This window comes from Staurois parvus, unplaced genomic scaffold (genome assembly GCF_062004578.1).
Source record: "Staurois parvus isolate SC_StPar_1 unplaced genomic scaffold, SC_StPar_1.0 ptg000024l, whole genome shotgun sequence".
Lineage (NCBI taxonomy): Eukaryota > Metazoa > Chordata > Amphibia > Anura > Ranidae > Staurois > Staurois parvus.
The window spans coordinates 3,849-29,344 of NW_028317820.1; the positions used below are offsets into that span (position 1 = coordinate 3,849).

At 45.5% G+C, this 25,496-nt stretch overlaps 1 protein-coding gene across 1 annotated transcript; it reads left to right on the plus strand.

The window, feature by feature from the left end:
• Positions 1–8,024: 8,024 nt before the first annotated feature.
• On the plus strand, positions 8,025–22,865 carry LOC149472045 (uncharacterized). Its single transcript, XM_089693532.1, has 3 exons — positions 8,025–8,158; positions 11,400–11,747; positions 19,656–22,865. The coding sequence occupies exons 1-3, from the start codon at positions 8,107–8,109 to the stop codon at positions 19,850–19,852; spliced, it is 597 nt and encodes a 198-aa protein (XP_089549658.1). The 5' UTR covers positions 8,025–8,106; the 3' UTR covers positions 19,853–22,865.
• The last annotated feature ends 2,631 nt before the right edge of the window (positions 22,866–25,496 follow it).

Genomic DNA, 25,496 nt, shown 5'->3' on the forward strand with positions numbered 1-25,496 from the left:
GGACCCCAACAGAGAGGGGGAGTGAGAGGGAGGTGGTAGCATTATAGGTAATGCTGAAAGAGCGTTGTGACAGGTAGGATGAGAGCCAGGAGAGAGCAGAATCTCTGAGGCCGAGGGAGTGTAGTTTTTTGAGGAGGAGGGGGTGGTCGACTGTGTCGAAGGCCGCAGAGAGGTCAAGGAGTAGGAGCACTGAATAGTGGCCATTAGCTTTGGCGGTTAGCAGGTTGTTGGAGAGTTTGAGTAAGGCAGTTTCGGTGGAGTGTAGGGGACGGAAGCCGGACTGTAGGGGATCGAGAAGGTTGTTGTCGTTGAGGTGAGAGCATAGGCGGGTGTAGACTAGGCGCTCGAGGAGTTTAGATGTAAATGGGAGCAGGGAGATGGGTCTGAGGTTGTTCGGGTCATTGGGGTCCAGGGAGGGCTTTTTAAGTATGGCACAGCCCGTCCCAAAATGGTGCGGTGCACAAAGTAGAATGAACTGTTATTTTATGATATTTCAATAAATAGATGAAACCGCGCAATGCATTGTAATAATGTATTGTACCTATGGTTGCCACCTCATCCCTGTAAGCCTGAACACATATTAACCACTTCTCGTCCTGCCTATGAAGATAAACGGTTGGCTGGGAGTGCTGCCGATGCGGGTGGACGTTTCTAAATGTCCCCCCACATTTATTGCCTGTGCGCGCTCCCTGGGAGTGGGCGGCACTGCGATCCGGTGCCCACTGTGTCCAGAGGACACAGCAGAACATAGATCGCTGTACGGGACCTGTGGTTCATGTGATTGGCCAATCAGTGATCTCATGAATAGTAGTAAGCAAGATGTCACTTCTTGACATCATTGCTTACTACCAGGGGCGGACTGACCATTTGGAAACTCGGGCACCGCCCGAGGGCCCGGGTTCAGTAGGGGGCCCCATAAGATGCGCCTGGTACATTTTTCATAGGCTTTTTTGAGTTTGAGCAAGGACACAGGGGCCCCATGATCCCCTATTGCTCGGGGGCCCCATGAGTTGTCAGTCCGCCCCTGCTTACTACTTGTGAAATCTGTGAATGATCACAGAGGTCACATGGTACAAGGCCATTCACAACAGCCCTGTACCATGTGACAAGCTGTGACCAATCACAGCTCACACAGTATTTCTCAATGGCTGCAGGAATGCAGCCAGAGAGAAGGAGAAATGATTGCTTTTACAGCCTTTATGGGTGTAATAGCAATCAGTATAAAAATAAAAATCTTCATCACCCCCCACAAGTAGTACAGTGTCACTATGGTGACACTTTACTGCTAGGGTGACAGTATGTTAAAAAAAAAAAAAAAAAAACATAAATAATATAAAAAAAAATAAAATAAAAATGTAAAAATTTTTTTTGAAAAATTTTAATTTTTAGTTATAAACTAATTTGGGTTAGGTTGGGTTAGGTTTTTTTTTTTTACTAAAAAGATAGATGACTACATTTTTGGACAAGATTTATGAAGAAAGATTATTTATTTGCAAAATGTTATAAGAAAAACACTCTTTTTTTTAACAATTTTTGGACATTTTCATTTATATAGCAAAAAAAATAAAATTCCCAGTGGTGAATAAATACCACCAAAATAAAGTTTTATCTGTCTCAAAAAAATGCTAAAACATTCATATGGGTACAGTGTTGCATGACCGCGCAATTGTCATTCAGAGTGTGACAGCGCTGAAAGCTGAAAATTGGCCTGGACAGGAAGGGGGTGAAAGTGTTCGGACTTGAAGTGGTTAATGACACGGGTCCTGGGGCTGATAAAGGTGGTAATTAAACTCACTTGGTGCATTATCTGCATTAACCCTCGGTTCACATATCTGCATACCTGCGGTCTGCGTTTTGCGCGGGCAAGAGAGCCTATTCATTTGAATGGACTCCTGTGCCCCAGGACATGCAGGGAAGACGTCCCTGCAATTCTTCTGAAAATGCAGCCCGCACGGGAACCTCGGCTCCCAGTACGGTTGCGATTTCCAGTGTGGGCGGCGTGCCATTAGAATTAATGGCACCCGCCTGTGGGTCCGCATTCCTCTGTGTGATGTGGCTGCACAGATTTTTGTGTGGATCCGCAGAGGTACCACCCGCACAGATGTGAACCTAGCCTAAATTAGCCCCAGGACCTGTGTCATTAACCCCTTCACGCCGGCACCTCTCGGCCCTTTAAGGGTTTCAGGAGGCGGGGTTTAGGGTAATGTGACTGCTGTGACACGCCGTCACGGCGGTCACATGATCGGGAAAGGTCCCGATCGAAAGAGGAGATCGGGACCTTTCCGTGAGTACCGGACATATGTGCTGGGAGCGGGCAGGGCGCGCGCTCTCAGCACATATGTCCTTTTTTAATCGAACGCAAATATGCTCGGCGTCTAGGCCCAGATGCCGGGAGGCCAGCGTGAAGAGGTTAATATGTGTTGGAGTTTGAAGGGATGAGTCGGAAATCCTAATTGTACCCCCCCCTTCACACAATACACATCAGTGAACATGCGTGCGGGCCAATGTGAATGAGCCCCAACTCTCCATCATAAACATACACTTTACAGTCTGTGCAAGTGCCAAACTAACCTAAAAAGGAATAGAAAATTGCATTGAAGAGTAACATTTATGGATGCCATACACCCAGGGGCGGACTGACAACTCATGGGGCCCCCTGGGCAATAAGGGATCACGGGGCCCCTGTGTACTTGCCCAAACTCAAAAAAGCCTATGAAAAAGGTACCAGGGGCATCTCATGGGGCCCCCCTACTGACCCTGGGCCCTCGGGCAGTGCCCGAGTTTCCAAATGGTCAGTCCGCCCCTGCATACACCCAGCATTTTCAGCCACAGATCGTAGGTGTCAGTATGGCCTTGTTGGGTCTTGCCATTTTCCCCATGTTGGACGGTCTGGCACAGTTACACATGCAGTGATAGACAGTTGTTCAGGGACAAAGATAGCCCCAAAATCCTGGCTGGCAGAACTGCAGGTAATAAAGCATGGACTGGACCATTGGTGAGTTTGCTTTGTAGGCTTCACTTGGCTGTATGGCAGTTATTAAGCCTTGGGGCTCATTCACACCAGCGTGCTGCATTCAAATGCATCAAATGTTACACAACCCATTCACTGACAGCAGGGGTCTCCAAACTTTCTAAGCAAAGGGCTGGTTTACTGCCCTTTAGACTTTAGGGGGGTTGGACTGTGGCCATTGGGAGTAGAGAATGCCCTAGAGTCAATGTATATAATACCTCATGCTTTGTGGTCAGTAGAAGGAGAAATGGCGTCCCAAAATTGGTATTGGTGGGAGGAATGATGTACGGTGACCTCCTCGTCCCTTTAAAACCGAACATGTATTAATTACATGAGTTCTGAGGCTAATTTATTGCAGATAAGGCACCAAGAGAGTTTAATTACCAGCTTAAAGTGTTACTAAACCCACAACAGTACCATTAGTCTGTAGATGCAGTAAAGCATGCTGGTTATACTCACTGTGGAACCTAAGTGGTTAATCCTCTGCATTGTGCAAAAAGGCTGTTTGATCCTTTCTTCTCTGGTCCTCACCTTTTTCAAGTGACCATCTCTTATCTCCAGACTGAACTGTAGGCATGCACATGCTCAGTTTGGTGTGTATTGCTAGAGAGGTTGTTTTTTTCTTGGGAGAGTGCATGTGACCAGCACAGGACAATCATCACTGTCCAGACAGAGGTCAGGGGATTTCCATCCTCCTAGAGCAGAAAGAAAACTCCTCCTACAAGCTTTAGCTAGTGGTTGGCTGGACACTGATAGAAGAATACTGCTGATGAGAAAAGGGATTTAGCAGTTTATATTTACTAAAATAATTGCATTTCCATGTTCTGTGTACTGTGGGAGACCAGATATAGTGAATGCAGGGTCCGGGGAGCCCAGATATAGTGAATGCAGGGTCCGGGGAGACCAGATATAGTGAATGCAGGGTCTGGGGAGAGCGGATATAGTGAATGCAGGGTCCGGGGAGACCAGATATAGTGAATGCGGGGTCCGGGGAGACCAGATATAGTGAATGCAGGGTCCTGGGAGATCAGATATAGTGAATGCAGGGTCCGGGGAGACCAGATGTAGTGAATGCAGGGTCCGGGGAGAGCGGATATAGTGAATGCAGGGTCCGGGGAGACCAGATATAGTGAATGCGGGGTCCGGGGAGACCGGATATAGCGAATGCAGGGTCCGGGGAGACCAGATATAGTGAATGCAGGGTCCGGGGAGACCAGATATAGTGAATGCAGGGTCCGGGGAGAGCGGATATAGTGAATGCAGGGTCCGGGGAGAGCGGATATAGTGAATGCAGGGTCCGGGGAGAGCGGATATAGTGAATGCAGGGTCCGGGGAGAGCAGATATAGTGAATGCAGGGTCCAGGGAGACCAGATATAGTGAATACAAGGTCTGGAGAGAGCGAATATAGTGAACGTAGGGTCCGGGGAGAACGGATATAGTGAATGCAGGGTCTGGGGTTTAGTAACACTTTAATCAGCCTAAGAACCTGTGTAATTAATATGTGTTCAGTTTTAAAGGGATGAGGTGGCAACCCTAGAATGATGCCCCACCATTGGTGTCCATGGGATTAATGGTGCCCCATCATTGTTGTCAATGGGAGGAATAGTACCCTATCATTGGTTTTAGTGGGAGGAATTGTGCCCCACTGTTGGTGTCAGTGGAAGGAATGGCGCCTCATCTTTGGTGTCAGTGGGATGAACAGTGATTCATATCAGTGAGAGGAATAGTGCCACAAGGACCGGATAAAGGCAAGAAATTGGCTGAATCGGGCCCACAGTTTGGAGACCACTGACTTACAGCATTGGTAACGTGCAGTATAAGGTAGGTCAAGTAGGTCAAGTTGTGCATTATAACACCCATTATGGTATGAACAAGTCCTCAGGTTGGTCCTTGGTCATTCAGTCAGTGGCACACCCCAATAAATAATACATTATATTTGTATTTATGAATCACATGGTGCTGCCATTGCCTGTGACAACTGGATTGCATGTTTAAGTTCCCCAAAAATGACAGGTGAATCCTGGTGGATTGCTAAAGGCCTCGGCCAATTTTTGTTGGAATCCTATTTCCCTTGTTGCTATTGTGGAAAACGAGGATCCTTCCTGTAAAATGTAAACAATTTAAAATTCACGACAAATGATATTAGGTAACATCATGTCAATTTTTGAAAATACATTTTTTAAGCCGATAAAGTCCAACAGTCATGTGACTGTTATATTTGGGTTTATAGGCGGTCACGTAATTATGCATACAACACTGGTGGATGTTTCCTCTCTCAGATGTTGAGCTGACATCAGGAGCCCCAGAACGCCTGGGATTAGGAACAGTGATAGCTATGTAGCATGCAGTGGGATCACACATACAAAGCCCCCTGATAAGAATCCACATAGCCCAGATAGGCAAGGGACTTGCCTTAAAAGAGAAGTGTGGGAAGCTATACACCTCCACCTCTACACCAAGAAACTGAGTGATCAGGTGTTTGCCTTTCACTTGTATAATCTATCCACAAGAAAAGTCATTATAGGACAAACTTCATATTATATTCCAACAGTCTGAAAAAGTGGAATTCATCTATCTTCAAAGGGAGATTGTTGATAAATATTTCTGTCCCAGGTGGAGGAGCTTCTCCAACCCAGTCAACTTACAATAAAGCATCAAAAGATACCTCTAGACTGTTCACTGAGCCAGAAAAGTGACTGTCGTTATGTGCCTGGCTCCCATTACACTAACTTGGGAAGAGAACCTGGGACAAATCTACGAGCCGTTTTGGGGATGAGCGCTTCATTGAATACATCCTCCGTTATAACTTATGGAAACTTCACTGGCAAGAGTTCTCCATCATAGTTTTACCACCAACCTCACCCAATAAACCATAAAAAAAGAAAGTCCCTTTATATTTTCTTTTATTGGTACTCGTGTGTATTGTTATAGGTCAGTGGTCGGCAAGCCGCGGCTCGCGAGCCACATGCGGCTCTTTACACACATTAATGCGGCTCTTCTGTGTGCCGGGCGTCCGCTCCCCTCCCTCCTTTCGGGCGGCCGCCCCAAAAGTCAGGACTCTGCAGCTAGCCCAGTGATGGGCAAACTACGGCCCGCATACGGCCCGGCGGACCTATTAATCCGGCCCGCGGAGCGTGGCAAACATTGGCTGTCAGGATGTAGGCGGGGCAGCGTGACGAACTCCTCTCCTCTCACAGTCCGCCCTGAAGACCGGAACGGCGCGGGAACACGGCGAGAGGAACGTGCGGAGCAAAGGTAAGTGAATTGACACAATATGGGGAATGAATTACTATAGGGGGGATGAATTACTATAGGGGGGATGAATTACTATATGGGGGATGTATTACTATAGGGGGGATGTATTACTATGGGGGATGAATTACTATAGGGGGGATGTATTACTATATGGGGGATGAATTACTATGGGGGATGAATTACTATAGGGGGGATGTATTACTATAGGGGGGATGAATTACTATGGGGGATGAATTACTATATGGGGGATAAATTACTATATGGGGGATGAATTACTATCTGGGGGATGAATTACTATGGAGGATGAATTACTATATGGGGGATGAATTACTATCTGGGGGATGAATTACTATATGGGGAATAATTACTATAGGGGGGATGAATTACTATCTGGGGGATGAATTACTATCTGGGGGATGAATTACTATATGGAGAATGAATTACTATAGGGGGGATGAATTACTATAGGGGGGATGAATTACAATATGGGGGATGAATTACTATATGGGGGATGAATTACTATGGGGGATGAATAACTATATGGGGGATGAATTACTATATGGGGGATAAATTACTATGGGGGATGAATTACTATATGGGGGATTAATTACTATGGGGCATGAATTACTATATGGGGGATGAATTACTATGGGGGATGAATTACTATATGGGGGATGAATTACTATGGGGAATGAATTACTATATGGGGGATGAATTACTATGGGGGATGAATTACTATATGGGGGATGAATTACTATATGGGGGATGAATTACTATGGGGGATGAATTACTATATGGGGGATGAATTACTATAGGGGGGATGAATTACTATGGGGGATGAATTACTATGGGGCATGAATTACTATATGGGGGATGAATTACTATGGGGGATGAATTACTATATGGGGGATGAATTACTATGGGGAATGAATTACTATATGGGGGATGAATTACTATGGGGGATGAATTACTATATGGGGGATGAATTACTATATGGGGGATGAATTACTATGGGGGATGAATTACTATATGGGGGATGAATTACTATAGGGGGGATGAATTACTATGGGGGATGAATTACTATATGGGGGATGAATTACTATGGGGGATGAATTACTATGGGGGATGAATTACTATGGGGGATGAATTACTATATGGGGGATGAATTACTATGGGGGATGAATTACTATATGGGGGATGAATTACTATGGGGGATGAATTACTATATGGGGGATGAATTACTATGGGGGATGAATTACTATATGGGGGATGAATTACTATGGGGGATGAATTACTATATGGGGATGTATCTTCAGTTTTAAAAATTGTGACTCTCATAATAAATTTCAATTGTGGTTTTGGCGAGATTTGGCCCAGTTGAAAAAAAAGGTTGCCCACCACTGTTATAGGTCATTGCAACCGAAATGATATATTTCAGTGTTCAGTAGATGGCACAGAATTATGCCGCCTTCTCTCGGTGGTGAGACATCTAGACTTGAGTAATCAGTAACATGCTGTAGCAGATGAAGTAAGTCCACAAGGTGGATAGTAGGCTGATCTCATTAGAAACTTCACATTTTTTTTTTTAGAATTCAGCATCCTATAGCTGAAAAACAGCCTTTGTCTGGCTTGATCTTTTACTGATAAACAGTAGGTCTGCTTTCATATAGGACTCTGAGGCTGTTCTGAGAAGGGGAAACAGGAGTATTGGCTTCCTGTACGGTAATTACAGAAGCGACATTCTGATACCTGCGCCCTGTTCATACTTTGGAGGACATAGTTTGCTGAGGACATCGCAGCCTGTTCAAAGCCTGGAGTTCAGACTTCCAGGGCCACCAACATGGCAGCGGCCCTTCTACTTGTGCTCATCATGTGCACCCAGCCCTCTAAAGGTAGGAGCAATTGATAAAATTCAGAGTATCCACCATTTCCAGCAAATTGAAGTTGGCCCATGCCACCACAATCAACTGCTTTAATATATGTTGGTCTGCACACAATTGTAACACATACCCATTTTGGTTTTGGGTTAACTGTAATGTTTTTTAGCTGAATACAATTTTAAACTCTTTAAAACACTGTTTTATATCTGGGTACATATAAAACATATATAGATGAGTGAGAACAGTAGGGTGTATCCCTTTTCTGGATGCAATCGTAGATAAAGCCACCTGATAAGGGATAGGTAACTGCATGTTTCCGCACACAATGTTTTTATTCCAACAACCAGCACCTTATGCCAAACCTCTTCCTCCTTTTGGCTAACACTCAACAGCTAGCCTAGAAATCTACACTGAGACTCTGGTTTCTGGTATCTAAAACCTTACACGTTAAAGCTACATTCTAATACCAAGCACCTAAAGCCTATCCTCTAGTACTAGCACTTAACGCCTAATCTTTACCTCTGAATACCTAGAGCCTAAAGCCAACGCCTAATATCTACTTCCTGATGCCTAGGACCCAATGCTTTACCTGTAGTTCCTAATGCCTAGAACCTAATGCCTAGCCTGTAGTTCTCAATGCCTAGGACCTTATGTCTTAGCTGTAGCCCCGAAAGCCTAACACCTAACCTCTAGTTTCTAATATATAAAGCCTTACAGCTCTATCATCTAATACCTAGAACCAAAAGCCTAATCTCTAGCTCCCAATGTTTATCATCTGACACCTACCCTTTAGCTTTAAATATCAAGAGCCTAACAAATAGTCTCTAGCTTCTAATGCCTAGGACCTACTGTCTCTTCTGTAGCTCCCAATGTCTAGAACCTAACATCTAACTTCTAGCTCCCAAAGCTTAGTGCCTAACATGTTACTTCTACCTCCTAATGCCTAGAAGCTAACGCCTAACCTCTGGCTCCCAATGCCTAGTGCCTAACTCTTTACCTCTACCTCCTAATGCCTAGGATCCAATGTCTAACCTGTAGCTCATAATGCCTAGAACCTAACATCTAGCTTCTAAAGCCTAGGACATGATGCCTAACCTACTAGTCTCTTTCACTTAACTTCTTACCTCTAGCTCTGAATTCCTAACACCTAAGCTCCAGTTCCTAATGCATAGAGCCAGAGAGATGCAACATAGAGATGCAATAGCCTACTTCTATCTCCTACTGTGTATGTAGTGTTACACCAGAGAGGGTCGCTGTAGATTCACAGGTTCCTTCCCAAAACAGTGCAAGGCAACCAGGCACACAGCAGTAGTCCATTCACTCTGGCTGAATAAACACTCTAGGGGTTTGTCTTTTTGGACGTTTATTTGCTAGTAGAACAAGGGAGGAGGAATCTAGGGTGATGTAGGAAACTCCAGCAAGATATATTGCTGGTAGAGGACAACTTGCACTAAGCAGCAGTAGCAGTACTATGGGCAGGCCTAAATAATTCATGGTTCATGGCTAAGGACCACGAAGGAGAATAAACATGAAGATAGGCTCTAGCAGAATACAGTTCACAGCTAAGGACCATGAAACAGCTGTAGCGCAGGTAAAGAGGCTCTACTCACTTCTGGCAATAGTCATTCCGGAGATGCAGCCTCCAGCAAGGTAGTACAGTCTCTTATCCAGAAAGTGTGGGGTCCAAGGAAAACCAGCCCCCTTTTTCTCAGTGTGCAGATCCATCCCCACAAGGGGGATAAAAGACAATCCACCAAGGGCTCCAGACTTTTTAATAATAACCCAGCCACCTTCTGGGCACACCTCCCCAGGGATTGGCCAGGCCCTACTAAATATTCAGGCCTAGTATCTGAATTCTCCCTCCCTAAGCTCTATAAGCTTCTTCTAGAGGCAGGGGGAAGCAATCAAACTACCAGCCTTTGAAGCCCTTAACAGACCAAACTAAACAATCCCAGCTCCTGTGATTACAGCAGAAACACAAAACTGAATTTACCTAAAAGCGTAACTGGGAGGTCATTTCACGTATCACTTAAAAACACCTTACCTCTAATGCCTAGTATAGCTCCAGCTCCTAATCCCTAAAACCCAATAATTTAGCCATAGATGTCAACTGTCCTGGATCTAGATGTTCCATCCCAATGATTTTGTGTCCCAGAACCCCAGATTCACTTGATTTTGAGTTATTGATCATGCACAGTAACTCAAAAAGGGTATCATATAAGGAGATAGCAACGAGTTGGTGGTTTCCCCAAAATTACGAAAGCAACTGTCTGGAAAGTAGATGTGCTCTGGGCTGGGCTTCCCAGATGTGACCGGTGTGCGACTGTAAAAGTATGCGTGATATGGGCAGGACTGCATGAAGGTGGGCATGTTAAGCGTAGGTCATGGGTTTGGATGACATTGTCCCAGGGACTGGGATGAATATGTTGGCAAGTATGCTTACCCACAGCTCTTGATACCTATACCTAAACCCTAAACTTTATTTTCTAATGCCTAGCTCCTAATGTAGTGCTGGACAGTTTATAAAGACATTGCCATGGGGCTGCACATAACCTTCTGTATATGCAGTGCCTCAGAAGACTGAGTTGGACATCAGGGCCCTACTGTCTTACCCAGGGGCGGCCTGACAATTCATGGGGCCCCCGGACAATAGCGGATCATAGGGCCCCTGTGTCGTCACCCACACTCAAACCACTCCCAAAAAAAGCCTATGAAAGGTACAAGGGGCATCTCATGGGGCCCTCTACTGACCCCAGGCCCTCGATCAGTGCCTGAGTGTCTGAATGGTCAGTCTGCCCCTGGTCTTACCTCTAAGTGGTAATACCTTGGTTTTCATATATCCTACTAGATGGTTTCACTTCTCTTTATTGTACTTCGTCATACTTCACGCTATCAGATGAATTTGGTCAGCTCTGACCAGGGGCGGACTGACAACTCATGGGGCCCCCAAGCAATAAGGGATCATGGGGCCCCTGTGTCCTTGCCCAAACTCAAAAAAGCCTATGAAAAAGGTACCAGGGGCATCTCATGGGGCCCCCTACTGACCTCGGGCCCTCGGGCAGTGCCCAAGTTTCCAAATGGTCAGTCCGCCCCTGACTCTGACCCATAATGGAAGGAAGAACCAATCCTTTGCCAATCCAGGTGATGATAAGTCACAGTGCTGTCTAGCTGTCTCAGAGCATATTCAATTCAATGCAAAATGGCCAATACTAAGATTTTCTGCTTGGCTTGATTGGACATTTGTGATCCTCAGGCTGTCTGGACCATGCGGTGTTGCCGGCTGGAGCGATCACCGTACAACGTGGGGCATGCTTGAAACTGAACTGCACCTTTAATGCAACTCTTCAGGAGAAGAAACCTTCGCTCACGTGGACAAGAATGCGGAACAAAGAGGAGGTCACGGTCTACCCTGCGCACAGCACCTCGGACAAGGCCCGTTTTCACGTTGACCCTGAGGCATTCAAAAATCAGGCAGACGCCGGGCTGATAATGAAAGACTTGACGGGGCGGGACTCAGGCTTGTACGTATGCCGAATCACTGTACTGGAGGGCGGAGATAAAACAGAATGCCGAGTAGATGGAATCTACCTGAATGTGCAAGGTAATTTCCCATAATGCCTCATTGCTGAATAATAACTGTCAAATATTCATACAACTAGTGCCAGATTTTGATACTTTATTTGTATCAGCCTTTAGTAATCCTCTGCACAGGACACAGACTGGGATGGAAATGATATATATCGCTCTGTAATGGTGACACCCAGCTTTGCTCCCCGTTGGCATGATGACGTCATCAGCGTAGCTTCAACTGACGCATGGCATCCATACAGGACTTCATCAGAGGTTTATAACATTTCCATGATCGGGAAATAAACCCAGGGCTCGGCAGCGAGAGAGCTGAATACTAGCCACTAGACCACCAGGGATGGGCGGAAACCTCTGATGAAGACCCATATGGACGCAACACGTTAGGTGGAGCTACATTGATGACATTAATATACTGATGGGCAGTAACGTTGGGTGTCATCAGTACAGAACAATAAATTGTTTCCATCCACAGTGCTGTTATAAGTATGTTCCTGTTCTTTCGGTTTGTGTGTGAGCATGCAACTCACAAGTTACAGCAGATGAGAAGGCCATGCTGAATAGAACTTGGGACTATTGAGTTTTCAGACACTTTGATGGATTGTTCTCTTAATTGTTTTGTTATAGGTTTTGGAAATTATTGAGTGCATGTGGACACTTTTATGGACTGATTTTTATTTATTTCATTGTTTTTCACACATTTTGTTTGTTTAAAGATTTGTGTTGCATATGTTGGGATATACGTTAGTGTCCATGTTGTTGCATATTGCGATGTATTAATATTGATTCATTTGGGATGATTTTTGCACATTGCTGTGACATATTGGTATTCATTTTGCACTTTATTGCTGAGGTTGATATTTATAGCACAGCACTGGTTGGTTATTATTTCCTGTGATAGCCAGTGCCGCCTAGTGGCTGACTACCATAGGAAATAATAACCAAGCAGTGCAGTGGCCATAATGCAGTATGGCCACTAGATAGCACTCACTATCATGGGAAATACAGTAAGTACGCTCCTCAGCACCATCTAATGACCATAATGCTGTATTTTCCACATTGGATGAAAAGCTATGCACATTTCTTTATAAATACACAGAGCCAATAGTGACAGCAACTTTTTTTAAAACATTTTTCTGACCTCTGGAATGGATTTATTGGTTTTCAATGCATTCCTATGGGAGTTTCGGTTTACAAATTTTTCGCAATACGAAACGCCCTGCAGAACGCATTAAATTCATAAACCGAGGTGCACCTGTATCTCTAAAATTCTGCAAGAAGCCTACATTCTCCCTTGCAGGGCTCACGTGACTCTGCTTAGTCGGGAAATGACAGTTTTGGCGCCTGTGGTCACCCTCTGGTATGTGATATTGTCTCTATGTGTTAGAAGGTCACAGATCCTCATCCTCGGAGGAACTGTATTCTCCAACTTCCCGTTCCTCATATGCGAACTTTATACAAAGATGGTACAAAATTTTGAGTCATTCACCTTGTGTCCCCTGACTATGGTCATATATAGTGATGCGCTTGATGTTTGAGTCGAACGTAAGTTCATCACAAAAATCAGCTGTTTGTGTGTGCGGCGAACAGGTAGGGGGGTTCGGCGGGCGAATAGCCCCACAATGCACTACGCTCTCACAGTGCATTGTGATTGGCCAAAACAATGCACCTGATCACAGATCAGGTACAATGCTTTTTCAAATCACAGCACAATTGGGCGGAGCTAGTGGTGACATCGCCACTAGCTTCACCCAATTGTTTACATCTGACTGGCAAATGTCAGCGGCGAAATTGTTTTCATCTGACCGGCAAATGTCAGCGGCGAAATTGTTTTCATCTGACCGGCAAATGTCAGATAGCGGCGAAATTGTTTTCATCTGACCGGCAAATGTCAGATAGTGGCCAGTGCTCTACCAGTGCAGATGGGCCGGCGGGCCAGCAGGCGTCTGTTTTTTTTTTTTTACTAATTTCGGCAAGTCGGCAGTGTCATGACAATGCTGGACGCCGTGATTGACAATAGATTACAACAATGGAACATTTTTTTTGTCTTTTTGTTTTAACCCCTTGCCTACCGGGCACTTTTACCCCCTTCCAGGCCAATTTCCAGCTTTCAGCGCTGTGGCACTTTGAATGACAATTGCGCGGTCATGCGACACTGTACCCATATGAAATTTGTATCTTTTTTTCGTACAAATAGAGCTTTCTTTTGGTGGTATTTAATCGCCGCTGGGTGGTTTTTTTTTGCGCTATAAACAAAAAAAGAGCAAAAAATTTAAAAAAAGTTTTTCTTTGTTTCTATTATACAATTTTGCAAACAGGTAATTTTTCTCCTTCACTGATGTACGTTGATGAGGCTGCACTGATAGACAGCACTAATGGGCACTGATAGGCAGCACTGATGGGCACTGATAGGAGGAACTGCTAGGTGGCATTGATAGGCGACACTGATGAGCTGGCACTGATGATGCTGCACAGATAAGCGGCACTGATGGGCAGCACTGATGGGTGTCACTGCAGGGCAGCACTGATGGGTGGCACTGCAGGGCACAGGTGGGTGGCACTGATGGGTACAAGTGGGCGGTACTGCTGCTGATCAGTGCCAATCCCTTCGCTGACAATTGCCGGTTCTCAGCAGTACTTTCCTCATGCTTTGACAGCCGAGAACCGGCAACTGTATTTACCTGGTGATCTGCTGTGTCATTGGACACGGCTGATCACGCTGTAAAAGGCCGCCATGGTTGGCCGTTTACCGTATCCCGTGATCAGCTGTGTCTGTAGGACACAACGATCACCGGTGGCGCTGGGCGCGTGCCACTGGGGGTGCGCAGGGGTCATGTTCTGGAATGACATCCATGGATGTTGCCTCAGAATCAGACAACCACGCTGTAGCCATCCTTCAGCTATAGCATGGTAGGGAACTGGTTAAATAAAGGACTTTTATAACAGTGTTGTTGTGTTTTTATTCACATTTTACATTTTTTGGTGAATGGGTAGGGGTACTATCTATGGCCAGGATCTGGGGACCTCCTTGCTAAAGGGGGCTTCCAGATTCCAATACGTCATCCCCCGCAGACCCCCACAACCACAGCTCAGGGTTGTGGGGAAGAGGCTCTTGTCCCCATCAACATGGGGACAAGGTGCTTTGGAGGGGGATCCCCCCTACCTCAAAGCACCCCCCCATGTTGAGGGCATGTAGCCTGATACAGTTTGAGAGGGTGGGCTCATTCGCCCCCCCCCCCCCCCCCTATTACTGGCCTACTGCCAGGTCTGTGCTTGGATCAAGGGTCTGGTAGGAATTTAGGGGGGACCCCACACTTCCTTTTTTGGGGATTGGGTTCCCGTTAAAAGTCCTGCTAGGCCTAAAGGACTTGGTATGGCTTTTAGGGGGAACCCCATGCACTTTTTGAAAAAAACATTTTCACTATGGGGTCCCTCATAACCTTCCTACCAGATCTAAAGGGTCTGGTATAGATTGGGGGGGAGGGACCCCACTCAGCAGGTTCTATACATTGTACAGAGGTGCAACTTCACAGATAGTTTAGTGGGTCCCCCAGGCATGATATTTAAAGGTTTTTTTTTTGGTTTTTTTTTACTTTAAGCAATGAAAAATGACTAACCCTTTAAAAAACGGTACATTTGAAATTTCTTTTTTCACTGATTCCTGTCCCTCAGGGCAGTCCCCAAGTCCCCATACCACTTTTATGGCCAATACCTTGAATATAAGCCTTCAAAATGGCCACTTTTGAATTTACAATTTCAGATCCCATAGACTTGCATTATAGTTGCACTTTTGAGTGTTCGACCGCTAACTAAACAGGGAGGTGTTTGGCCTATCACTAGGTCATATAGATAGGTGGTGAATCTATTTCACACACACATACAGTATATATATTTTGCTTGTTATTTTTTCGGGGATGTTAAGCGTTTATATGCGACTGATGTGTCCAGGTGTTTATTACTTCTCACAGATATCACAGTACCCCCCCCCCCCCATCTGCCCTTCATCCAGGGTTGCCATCTTATTTTGGCCTGAACCATAAATCCTGGTGCCTGGGCAGTTCCAAGGCAAAGTGACTGAGTGGAGCTCAAGGACAGCTTTTTAATGATAGAAGGCGGAGGTTTTCTTCAAAATGATACTGTTGCTGTATATTATGATACTTCAGGAATTTCTAGATGCTGACTTCTAAAGTTACTAAAAGGTCCACTTCAACCTAAAAATGTCAGGGCCACCGGCTTTATTGAAATAGTGCATATAAAAGAGTCTTCCACTCCATCAATGTTTATTTTGTAGATTTTAATGACTCAAACCAATGGCGTCACTAGGATTGGTGTTACTCAGTGTGGTAAAACACCAGATGACATCCCCTCTTCCCAGTGACATTCGGTGACACCACCCCCAGTGACATTTGATGACACCAGCCCCCCCCCTTTGACATTTGTCATGCGGCTCCCATTCCCTTCCTCACCTCTGCGGTTCAGCTTTCGTTCTCCTCCTGGGTCTGCTCCATCTCCGGCCTGTCGCTCTCATCACACCTGAATGGGAAGAAGGACCTCCTGGAACCCACCCATCACTTCCTCTTCACTGCCGTCTGCCTCTGCCAATCATCCATTATTGACTCCCTGCACATCCTGTCAGTATCACCATGGAAGCTGCTGGGGGTAAATGATGTGGTCGCTGTCACCCCTCTGGCAGGTGTCACTCGGGTGTGGTCCCCCATAGTGACACCAGTGGCTCAAACGTCTAAAAGATAGAGTGTTGGGGTACAGAATACCTAAAAACAGCGGTAAAAATTCCCTTCACTCTGTAGTATCTGCTGAGCTCTGCCACTGGCCAAGGTCAAACTCTTTTGCCTCTGCTGCAGGATTGTATGGAATAGGTAGTCCAGTAAAAGAGCTATGTTTTAATAACTTCAGCCCTTTCATGGGCTAGTTTTGAACCATTAAGCCAAGCCATGCAATCTGTAGTTGTGGACCCCAAAGCCAAGAACAGCAATATGGTTTGCATCTTTAAGTTGAGATGGGAAATCTGTAGTGGTGGACCTTCAAGCCAAGACGGGAAATATGTAGTTGTGGACCTTTAAGACAGGACCTGTAATCTGTAGTTGCAGATCTTCAAACCAGGACTGGAAATCTGTAGCTGTGGACCTTCAAACAAAGACAGGAAATCTGAGGCTTTGGACTTTTAATCAAGATCGGTAATCTGTAGCTGTGAACAAACTGGTCATCTCTAGTTGTCAACCTCCAAGTGAAGACCAGTAATCTCTAGTTGTGGACCTTCACGCCAAAAAATGGTAATCTCTAGCTGTGGACCTTTACACCAAAAAACGGTAATCTCTAGTTGTGGACCTTCAAGCTAAAACCAGTAATCTCTAGTTGTGGACGTTCAAACCAAGACCAGTAATCTCTAGTTGTGGACCTTTACACCAAAAAATAATAATCTCTAGTTGTGGACCTTTACGCCAAAAAACAGTAATCTCTTCTTTTGGACCTTTACACTAAAAACCGGTAATCTCTAGATGTGGACCATTAAATCATGATTGGCAATCTGGACCTTCAAGCCAAGACCGGTAATCTCTAGTTGTGGACCTTCAAGAAAAGACCAGTAGTCTCTAGTTGTGGACCTTCAAGCCAAGACCAGTAATCTCTAGCTGTGGACCTTTATGCCAAAAAAAATTTATCTCTAGTTGTGGACCTTTATGCCAAAAACTGGTAATCTCTAGTTGTGAACCTTCAAACCAAGACTGGTAATCTCTAGTTGTGGACCTTCATAGCAAAAACCAGTAGTCTCTAGTTGTGGACCTTTACACCAAAAACCAGTAATCTCTAATTGTGGACCTCTCTGCCAAAAAATGTCAATCTCTAGTTGTGGACCTTTATGCCAAAAAACGGTAATCTCTAGCTGTGGACCTTTAAATTGATATTGGCAATCTGGAACTTCAAGCCAAGACCGGTAATCTCTAGTTGTGGACCTTCAAGCAAAAGACTGGAAATCTGTAGTTGTGGATCCTTAGTCAAGACTGGTAATCTGTAGCTGTGGACCTGTAGCCAAAACCGGTAATCTATAGGTGTGGACCTTCAAGCAAAGACTGGTCATCTCTAGTTGTGAACCTCCAAGCCAAGACCAGTAATCTCTAGTTGTGGACCTTCAAACCAAGACCAGTAATCTCTAGTTGTGGACCTTTACACCAAAAAACAGTAATCTCTTGTTTTGGACCTTTACGCTAAAAATTGGTAATCTCTAGATGTGGACCATTAAATCATGATTGGCAATCTGGACCTTTAAACCAAGAACGGTAATCTCTAGTTGTGGACCTTCAAGCAAAGACCAGTAGTCTCTAGTTGTGGACCTTCAAGCCAAGACCAGTATACTCTAGTTGTGGACCTTTATGCCAAAAACTGGTAATCTCTAGCTGTGGACCTTTGAAATGAGATTGGCAATCTGGACCTTCAAGCCAAGACCGGTAATCTCTAGTTGTGGACCTTCAAGCAAAGACCAGTAATCTCTAGTTGTGGACCTTCAAGTAAAGACCTGTAATCTCTAGTTGTGGACCTTCAAGCCAAGACAGGTAATCTCTAGTTGTGGACCTTTACGCCAAAAACTGGTAATCTCGTGTTGTGGACCTTTATGCCAAAAATTGATAATCTCTAGTTGTGGACCTTCAAGCCAAGACTGGTAATCTTTAGTTGTAGAATTTTACACCAAAAAACAGTAATCTTTAGTTGTGGACCTTTAAATCGAGATTGGCAATCTGTAGCTGCGGACCTTTAAACTAAGACTGGCAATCTGTACCTTTGGACCTTCAAGCTAAGAGTAGAAATCTGTATCTGTGGACCTTTAAGCCAACAACGGCAACCTGTAGCTGTGGACCTTCAAGCCAAGAGCAGAAATCTGTAGCTGTGGATCTTTAAACCAAGATCAGTAATCTCTAGTTGTGGACCTTTAAAACAAGAGCGGTAATCTGTAGTTGTGAACCTTTAAACCAAGACTGGTAATCTGTAGCTGTGGATATCCAAGCCAAAATTGGCATTTAGTAGCTGTGGACCTTTAAGTCAAGACTGGAAATCTGTAGTTTTGGACTTTTTTACACTGAGAATGACAATCTGTAGTTTTGGACCTTTTAGGCCAAGACCAGTAATCTATTATTGAGCCCCTTTAAACTGAGACTGGTAATCTGTGGTAGTGCACCTTTAAGACGAGGCCATCAACCCATAGTTGTGGAAGGCTGAGAAGGGCACATGCCTCATTTACACTGGTGAGGCAGTAAAAATAGGCAGATGTTTTGGAGCCCCCTTATATCTGAAACATATATTACAATCGCCATTGGTCAATGTTAGTACATGCTGCCGTGGTCACATTGTGGTGTGGCAAAAATTATACCACAGGTGACGATCGTCAGGCAGTACCACCTCCAAATGCGACCAGTTCAAGTGAATGGGGCAGTAAACTGCCCTGCAACCAGGTGTAATGCACATGGGTGCAGTTTTCAAGGATTATTTGCTTTCTTAGTGTCCTTGCATTGAGCTTGTGTTGATCTGCGTTGATGCTCAATATACCTGGCGTGATTGAGGTTTTAGGGAAAATTTCTCTAACCAATTTTTAGCTAGCACTTAAAGCCTCTCAAGGGTTCAAATCAGGGGCGGACTGACAACTCATGGGGCCCCCAGGCAATAGGGGATCATGGGGCCTATGAAAAAGGTACCAGGGGCATCTCATGGGGCCCCCTACTGACCCCAGGCCCTCGGGCAGTGCCCGAGTTTCCAAATGGTCAGTCCGCCCCTGGCTCATATCCTTGCTTACTCTATCAAATAATAAATATAAATGCTTTAGCTGGATTTACACTATAATAGTTGTGAAAGTCAGTAAAACGTAATGCTTGCATGGATGATAAAAATAATTAATACATGGTGTTTCTTTTATTTTCAGGCACTCTGTATGACACCCTCATCGCGTGCTGCCCTCTAGGAGTTTTTATCGCCGCCCTGCTGGTCCTGCACGGTATGGTATACAAGCAATGGCGGGAACACAAGAAACTTGGAGGCAGCACTGCAGAGAAGAGGACATTTTGGAAAGGAATACCCACTATCTCCTTGAATTTTTCTGAACTTTTCTCTGCTCTTTGACGCTGCTTTGGGGTTGGCGGTGCAAGTGCAGAAGATGGATTTTGGACCAGACCCAAAATGCATAACTAGCATGAGCATGGCTTAAAGAGCTGTTCTTCCTTACCTGTAAATAAACTGTATCCAATCTTATCAAGTAAAAAAATAAATGTTTCAGGCTATAGAGAATGCAGCTTTTCACTCTGCAGCTCTAATGATTTATCTTTTGCTGCATGATGTTGGGCTGGCAGCCGGGCCTCTTTTTTTCAAGAAAGTGCAATAAAGGGAAAGCGCCTCCTCGATCACAGTGTTCTCTCACAAACTAGCAAAAAATTAAAATTTCTGCAACTTGAATGACTTAAATTTACATAGGGTTGACCTTGGACTCCTTTAACCACTTGCTGACCGCAGATAGCCGAATGACGGCTTCACTGCGGCCGGCCAGTTCTGGGTGGACGTCATATGACGGTGCTATCCGTGATTGTTGTGTCCTATGGACACAGCTGATCACGTGGTATGGTAAAAGGCCAATCACAGCGACCTTTTACCATGTGATCAGCTGTGTGCAATGACACAACAGATCACCGGGAAATGCAGTTGCCGGTTATTGGCTGCACTTTCTTCACGCTATCACAGCATAAGGAAAGTACTGCCGTGAACCGGCAGTTGTCAGAGGAGGGATCGGCACCGATCATCAGGGTACTGATGATCAGTGCTCTGACGATCAGTGCCCAGCACTGCCACCCACCAGTTCTGCCCATCTGTGCCCAGCAGTGCCTCCCACAAGTGCCCATCAGTGCCCACCAGTGCCACCCACCAGTGCCCATCAGTGCCATCCATCAGTGCCGCCCAGCAGTGCCACCTATCAGTGCCGCCCATCAGTGCCACCTCATCAGCACCCATCAGTGCTGCCCATCAGTGCCACCTCATCAGTACCTATCAGTGCTGCCTCTCAGTGCAGCCTCATCAACATACATCAGTGAAGGAGAAAAACTACCTGTTTGCAAAATTTTAAAATAGAAACAAAGAAAAATAATAAAAAAAAAAATGAATTGGTTTACATGAAAGTTACAGCATCTACAAATGGCAGTAGAGATAATGGGATTTTTTTTCTACTATTAATGATGGCAATCAGCGACTTTTTGCGGGACATTCTGACACTGGGGGGGAACTAACTTGGTGTCACTGACACCCCAGTGACACCAATATAGTGATCGGTCTAAAAAAAAAGCACTGACACTGTACTAATGGCACTGGGCAGGAAGGGGTTAATGTGAGGGGTGATCAACTAACTGTGTGCTGGGAGTGTTTTACTAGGGGGCAGGGGGTGTGTTCTTCACTCTAAGCACACTGATCGAGCTGGCTGTACTGTGCACAGCCATCCCAAGCAGTGTGCCTGAGCTGACAGGGAGGAAGACTGTTTGTAAACAAAACAATCTTCCTCCCCATCGGACATGCTTGGTAATCACCAGGCGCCGGCGGATAATTACCGACCGGGACCCAGTAATTGACATCCGTGGCCGCAAATGGCGGCATGGGTAGGGCGCGCACGTCCTCTACCCAGAAATGCAAAATCACATATATATACGTGATTCTGCACACAGGTGCCACCCTGTGGCAGTATATCTGCTATAGGGCAGTCCTTAAGCGGCTAAGCTTGGGTTTGTTTGCTCTGTAACCAAGAGAATTTATTTCAGCAAAACAGGAAAGGGCAGCCTATAAAATGTGACAAAAATGAGACGTGTGCAATAGGGACATGGAAGCTGTAGGCGATAGACATCTTGTTAAGGTCTCCGCCATTTTGTTTTCATGAGCAGTGTTCCTACTCCCTCCCTCCCCCTGCAAACTATGGAATTTGTAGCCATAATTTTTAACAAACTTCAAAAGAGCCTCTTATCTCAATCAGGGACAACAGAATGCAGCAAACAGACCTGGTCAGAGCTTTAAAACATGAATTGAGGTCTGAAGGATGTCTGTTTCCACAAACCATGAAAAAGTCTTCCCTCTGCCCTATCGTAAAATAATAATAGCTCAGTCAAGCCGTCACACATGACCTGTACAGCCAATAAGGCTCTAGGAATGCAGAGCGTGCCATAAACCATCTGTTCCACAACTTAACAATTCCACATATAATTCATAGAATTCACCAGGAACGAGACACATTAATATTAGGTATACATTTGAATAGGGAATATCATACCAAATAAATCAAGGCCATACATGACTATGGTAGCACATACGAAAGGGTAGAAAGCAGTCTCCTCCCTCCTGGGTGACAGATCCATCCAAGGTAGGCTGTGTTTGGTATCCCTGGATTCAAAATATAATTCTGAATATTAATCTGCCAGGTTCTAGAATACCACCTGTACATATTGGAAGTTATTAATATTAGTATGAAGCTGTAGTTGGGACTTGGCCATAAACTTGGCGACCTCCCAGCACTCATCCCCTAGACCGGATGATTAGTCAGAAAAGGGGATGACCAGACCTGTCAACCCCTTGGCGCCGACGCCCCCCGGGCCCTTTAAGGGTTTCAGAAGCCGGGAGGCGGGGGCGGGGTTTAGGGTCATGTGACCGCCGTGAAATGCTGTCACGGCGGTCACATGATTGGGAAATGTCCCGATCAAAAGAGGAGATCAGGACCTTTCCGTGAGTACCAGACATGTGTGCCGGGAGCGTGCAGGGCGTGCGCTCCCAGCACATATGTTTTTTTTTAACAGAACACAAATGTGTGGCCACTCGGCGCCTATGCCCAGACACCGGGAGGCTGCACATTTGCGTTCACCCGGCGCCAAGAGGTTAAAGAAGCTCTCCTTTTAACACCAACCAAGGAACACCCAAGAGAGCCACGGCAATGTTTTTGCTTTGACAATTGGACTCTGCTAAAACCAGGACAAGTATTCTCCATTTTCACCTCCTTTTATTTCTGTTGCATTATTGTTCTCTTTATGTCTTTGTAACATCTTCTTCTGTAAATATTTTAATTGCACCATTTTGACCTTTTCATTAATAAACCCTATTTTGAAAAGTGTTAAAACTGTCTCTAAAGCTTTTAATGCAAACTAAAGAATCCCTGTCTCTTGAAGAGTGCTCCTGTATGTAATAATCCTCTGAATATCCCTGTCTGTGGTGACAGTATGTGTTGCAGACGCTTATGCTAAAATCAGTGTTATTGGTAGGATTTGTGAGTTTCCTCTTTCTCTGCAAAAAGGTGGCAGTTTAAAGGGTTAATTGCTAATTAACCTAACCCAGTAACAATCGCTCTCAGACTGCTGGCACATAGATTGTGGTCCCACGAGCTGGAAAATCTTTGTGCACTGTGCAGCTGAGAGTGGCATTGTTACGCAAGTGACAGTGCGGTGCGAGATTGGCTGGTCCTTTGTCACAAGTTGATAAGAAGGGCAGGGGTTGGACTCCACATTCGTCACAGTAGGTTTCACCTGCAAGCTTGAAATGAAAATATTCTGAATATCTTTGTATCTTGTATATCTTTTCCCGAGTGTAGTTACAATAAACGTAGTTACTATAACTGACCACTAGGAGGCGGCAAATAGCCTTAAATGCTTATTATTGTATATACAGTAAATGGATGCACAATACCTAACATATTTAATCTGTGATATACTGTAGCTTTTTAAAATAAATATTATAGAGGGCTGTGCAAATCAGAGTGTTACTAAACCCAGGACCATGCATTCACTATATCCGCTCTACCCGGACCCTGCATTCACTATATCCGCTCTACCCGGACCCCGCATTCACTATATCCGCTCTACCCGGACCCTGCATTCACTATATCCGCTCTACTCGGACCCTGCATTCACTATATCTGGTCTCCCAGGACCCTGCATTCACTATATCCGCTCTCCCCGGACCCTGCATTCACTATATCCGCTCTCCCCGGACCATGCATTCACTATATCCGCTCTACCCGGACCCTGCATTCACTATATCCGCTCTACCCGGACCCTGCATTCACTATATCCGCTCTCCCCGGACCATGCATTCACTATATCCGCTCTACCCGGACCCTGCATTCACTATATCCGCTCTACCCGGACCCTGCATTCACTATATCCGCTCTACCCGGACCCTGCATTCACTATATCCGCTCTCCCCGGACCCTGCATTCACTATATCCGCTCTCCCCGGACCCTGCATTCATTATATCTGGTCTCCCCGGACCCTCCATTCACTATATCTGCTCTCCCCGGACCCTGCATTCACTATATCTGGTCTCCCCGGACCCTGCATTCACTATATCTGGTCTCCCCAGACCCCGCATTCACTATATCTGATCTCCCTGGACCCTGCATTCACTATATCTGGTCTCCCCAGACCCTGCATTCACTATATCTGGTCTCCCCAGACCCCACATTCACTATATCCGGTCTCCCCGGACCCCGCCTCCACTATATCCGCTCTCCCCGGACCCCGCATTCACTATATCTGGTCTCCCTGGACCCTGCATTCACTATATCCGGTCTCCCCGGACCCTGCATTCACTAAATCCGCTCTCCCCGGACCCTGCATTCACTATATCTGGTCTCCCCGGACCCTGCATTCACTATATCTGCTCTCCCAGGACCCTGCATTCACTATATCCGCTCTCCCCGGACCCCACATTCACTATATCCGGTCTCCCTGGACCCTGCATTCACTATATCCGCTCTCCCCGGACCCCGCATTCACTTTATACGGTCTCCCCAGACCCTGCATTCACCATATCCGGTCTCCCTGGACCCTGCATTCACTATATCTGGTCTCCCCGGACCCTGCATTCACCATATCCGGTCTCCCCGGACCCTGCATTCACCATATCCGGTCTCCCCGGGACCCTGCATTCACTATATCCGCTCTCCCCGGACCCTGCATTCACTATATCTGCTCTCCCTGGACCCTGCATTCACTATATCTGGTCTCCCTGGACCCTGCATTCACTATATCTGCTCTCCCTGGACCCTGCATTCACTATATCCGCTCTCCCCGGACCCCGCATTCACTATATCTGGTCTCCCTGGACCCTGCATTCACTATATCCACTCTCCCCGGACCCTGCATTCACTATATCCACTCTCCCCGGACCCTGCATTCACTATATCTGGACTCCCACAGTACACAGAACATGGAAATGAAATTATTTTAGTAAATATAAAATGCTAAATACCTTTTCTCATTAGCGGTTAGAACAGTCTTGTGACTTCAGCTGAACACAGGTAAAGCTTGTAGGAGGGGTTTTCTTTCTGCTCCTGGAGGATGCAGAACCCCCCGACCTCTGTCTGGACAGTGCTGATTGGCCACGTGTTGATCACATGCACGCTTTCAAGAGAAAAAAAACCTCTCTAGCAATACACACCAAACTGAGCATTTGCAGAAGAGCTACGGGTTCAGTCTGTCTTATCAGCGTGGACATTTGAACAAGAGGAGGGGCAGAGAAGACAGGATCAAACAGCCTTCTTACACAATGCAGAGGATTAACCCCTTAGGCTCCACAGTGAGTATAACAAGCATGCTTTACTGCATATAAAGACTGCTTGTACTGTTGTGGGTTTAGTTACACTTTAATATAGGCATCATAGAGGGCGCTGTGTACTACACTTTTTAGAGCTAAAAATATACTGTAGCCAAAATGGACTGTATAAATGGAACGGACGGCATATTGCTAAAA

Coding starts and splice junctions, on each gene's coding strand:
- LOC149472045 (XM_089693532.1), top strand. CDS start 8,107: ATGGCAGCGGCCCTTCTACTTGTGCTCATCATGTGCACCCAGCCCTCT. Junction 8,159..11,399: donor GTGCACCCAGCCCTCTAAAG/GTAGGAGCAATT, acceptor TGTGATCCTCAG/GCTGTCTGGACCATGCGGTG. Junction 11,748..19,655: donor AATCTACCTGAATGTGCAAG/GTAATTTCCCAT, acceptor TTTTATTTTCAG/GCACTCTGTATGACACCCTC.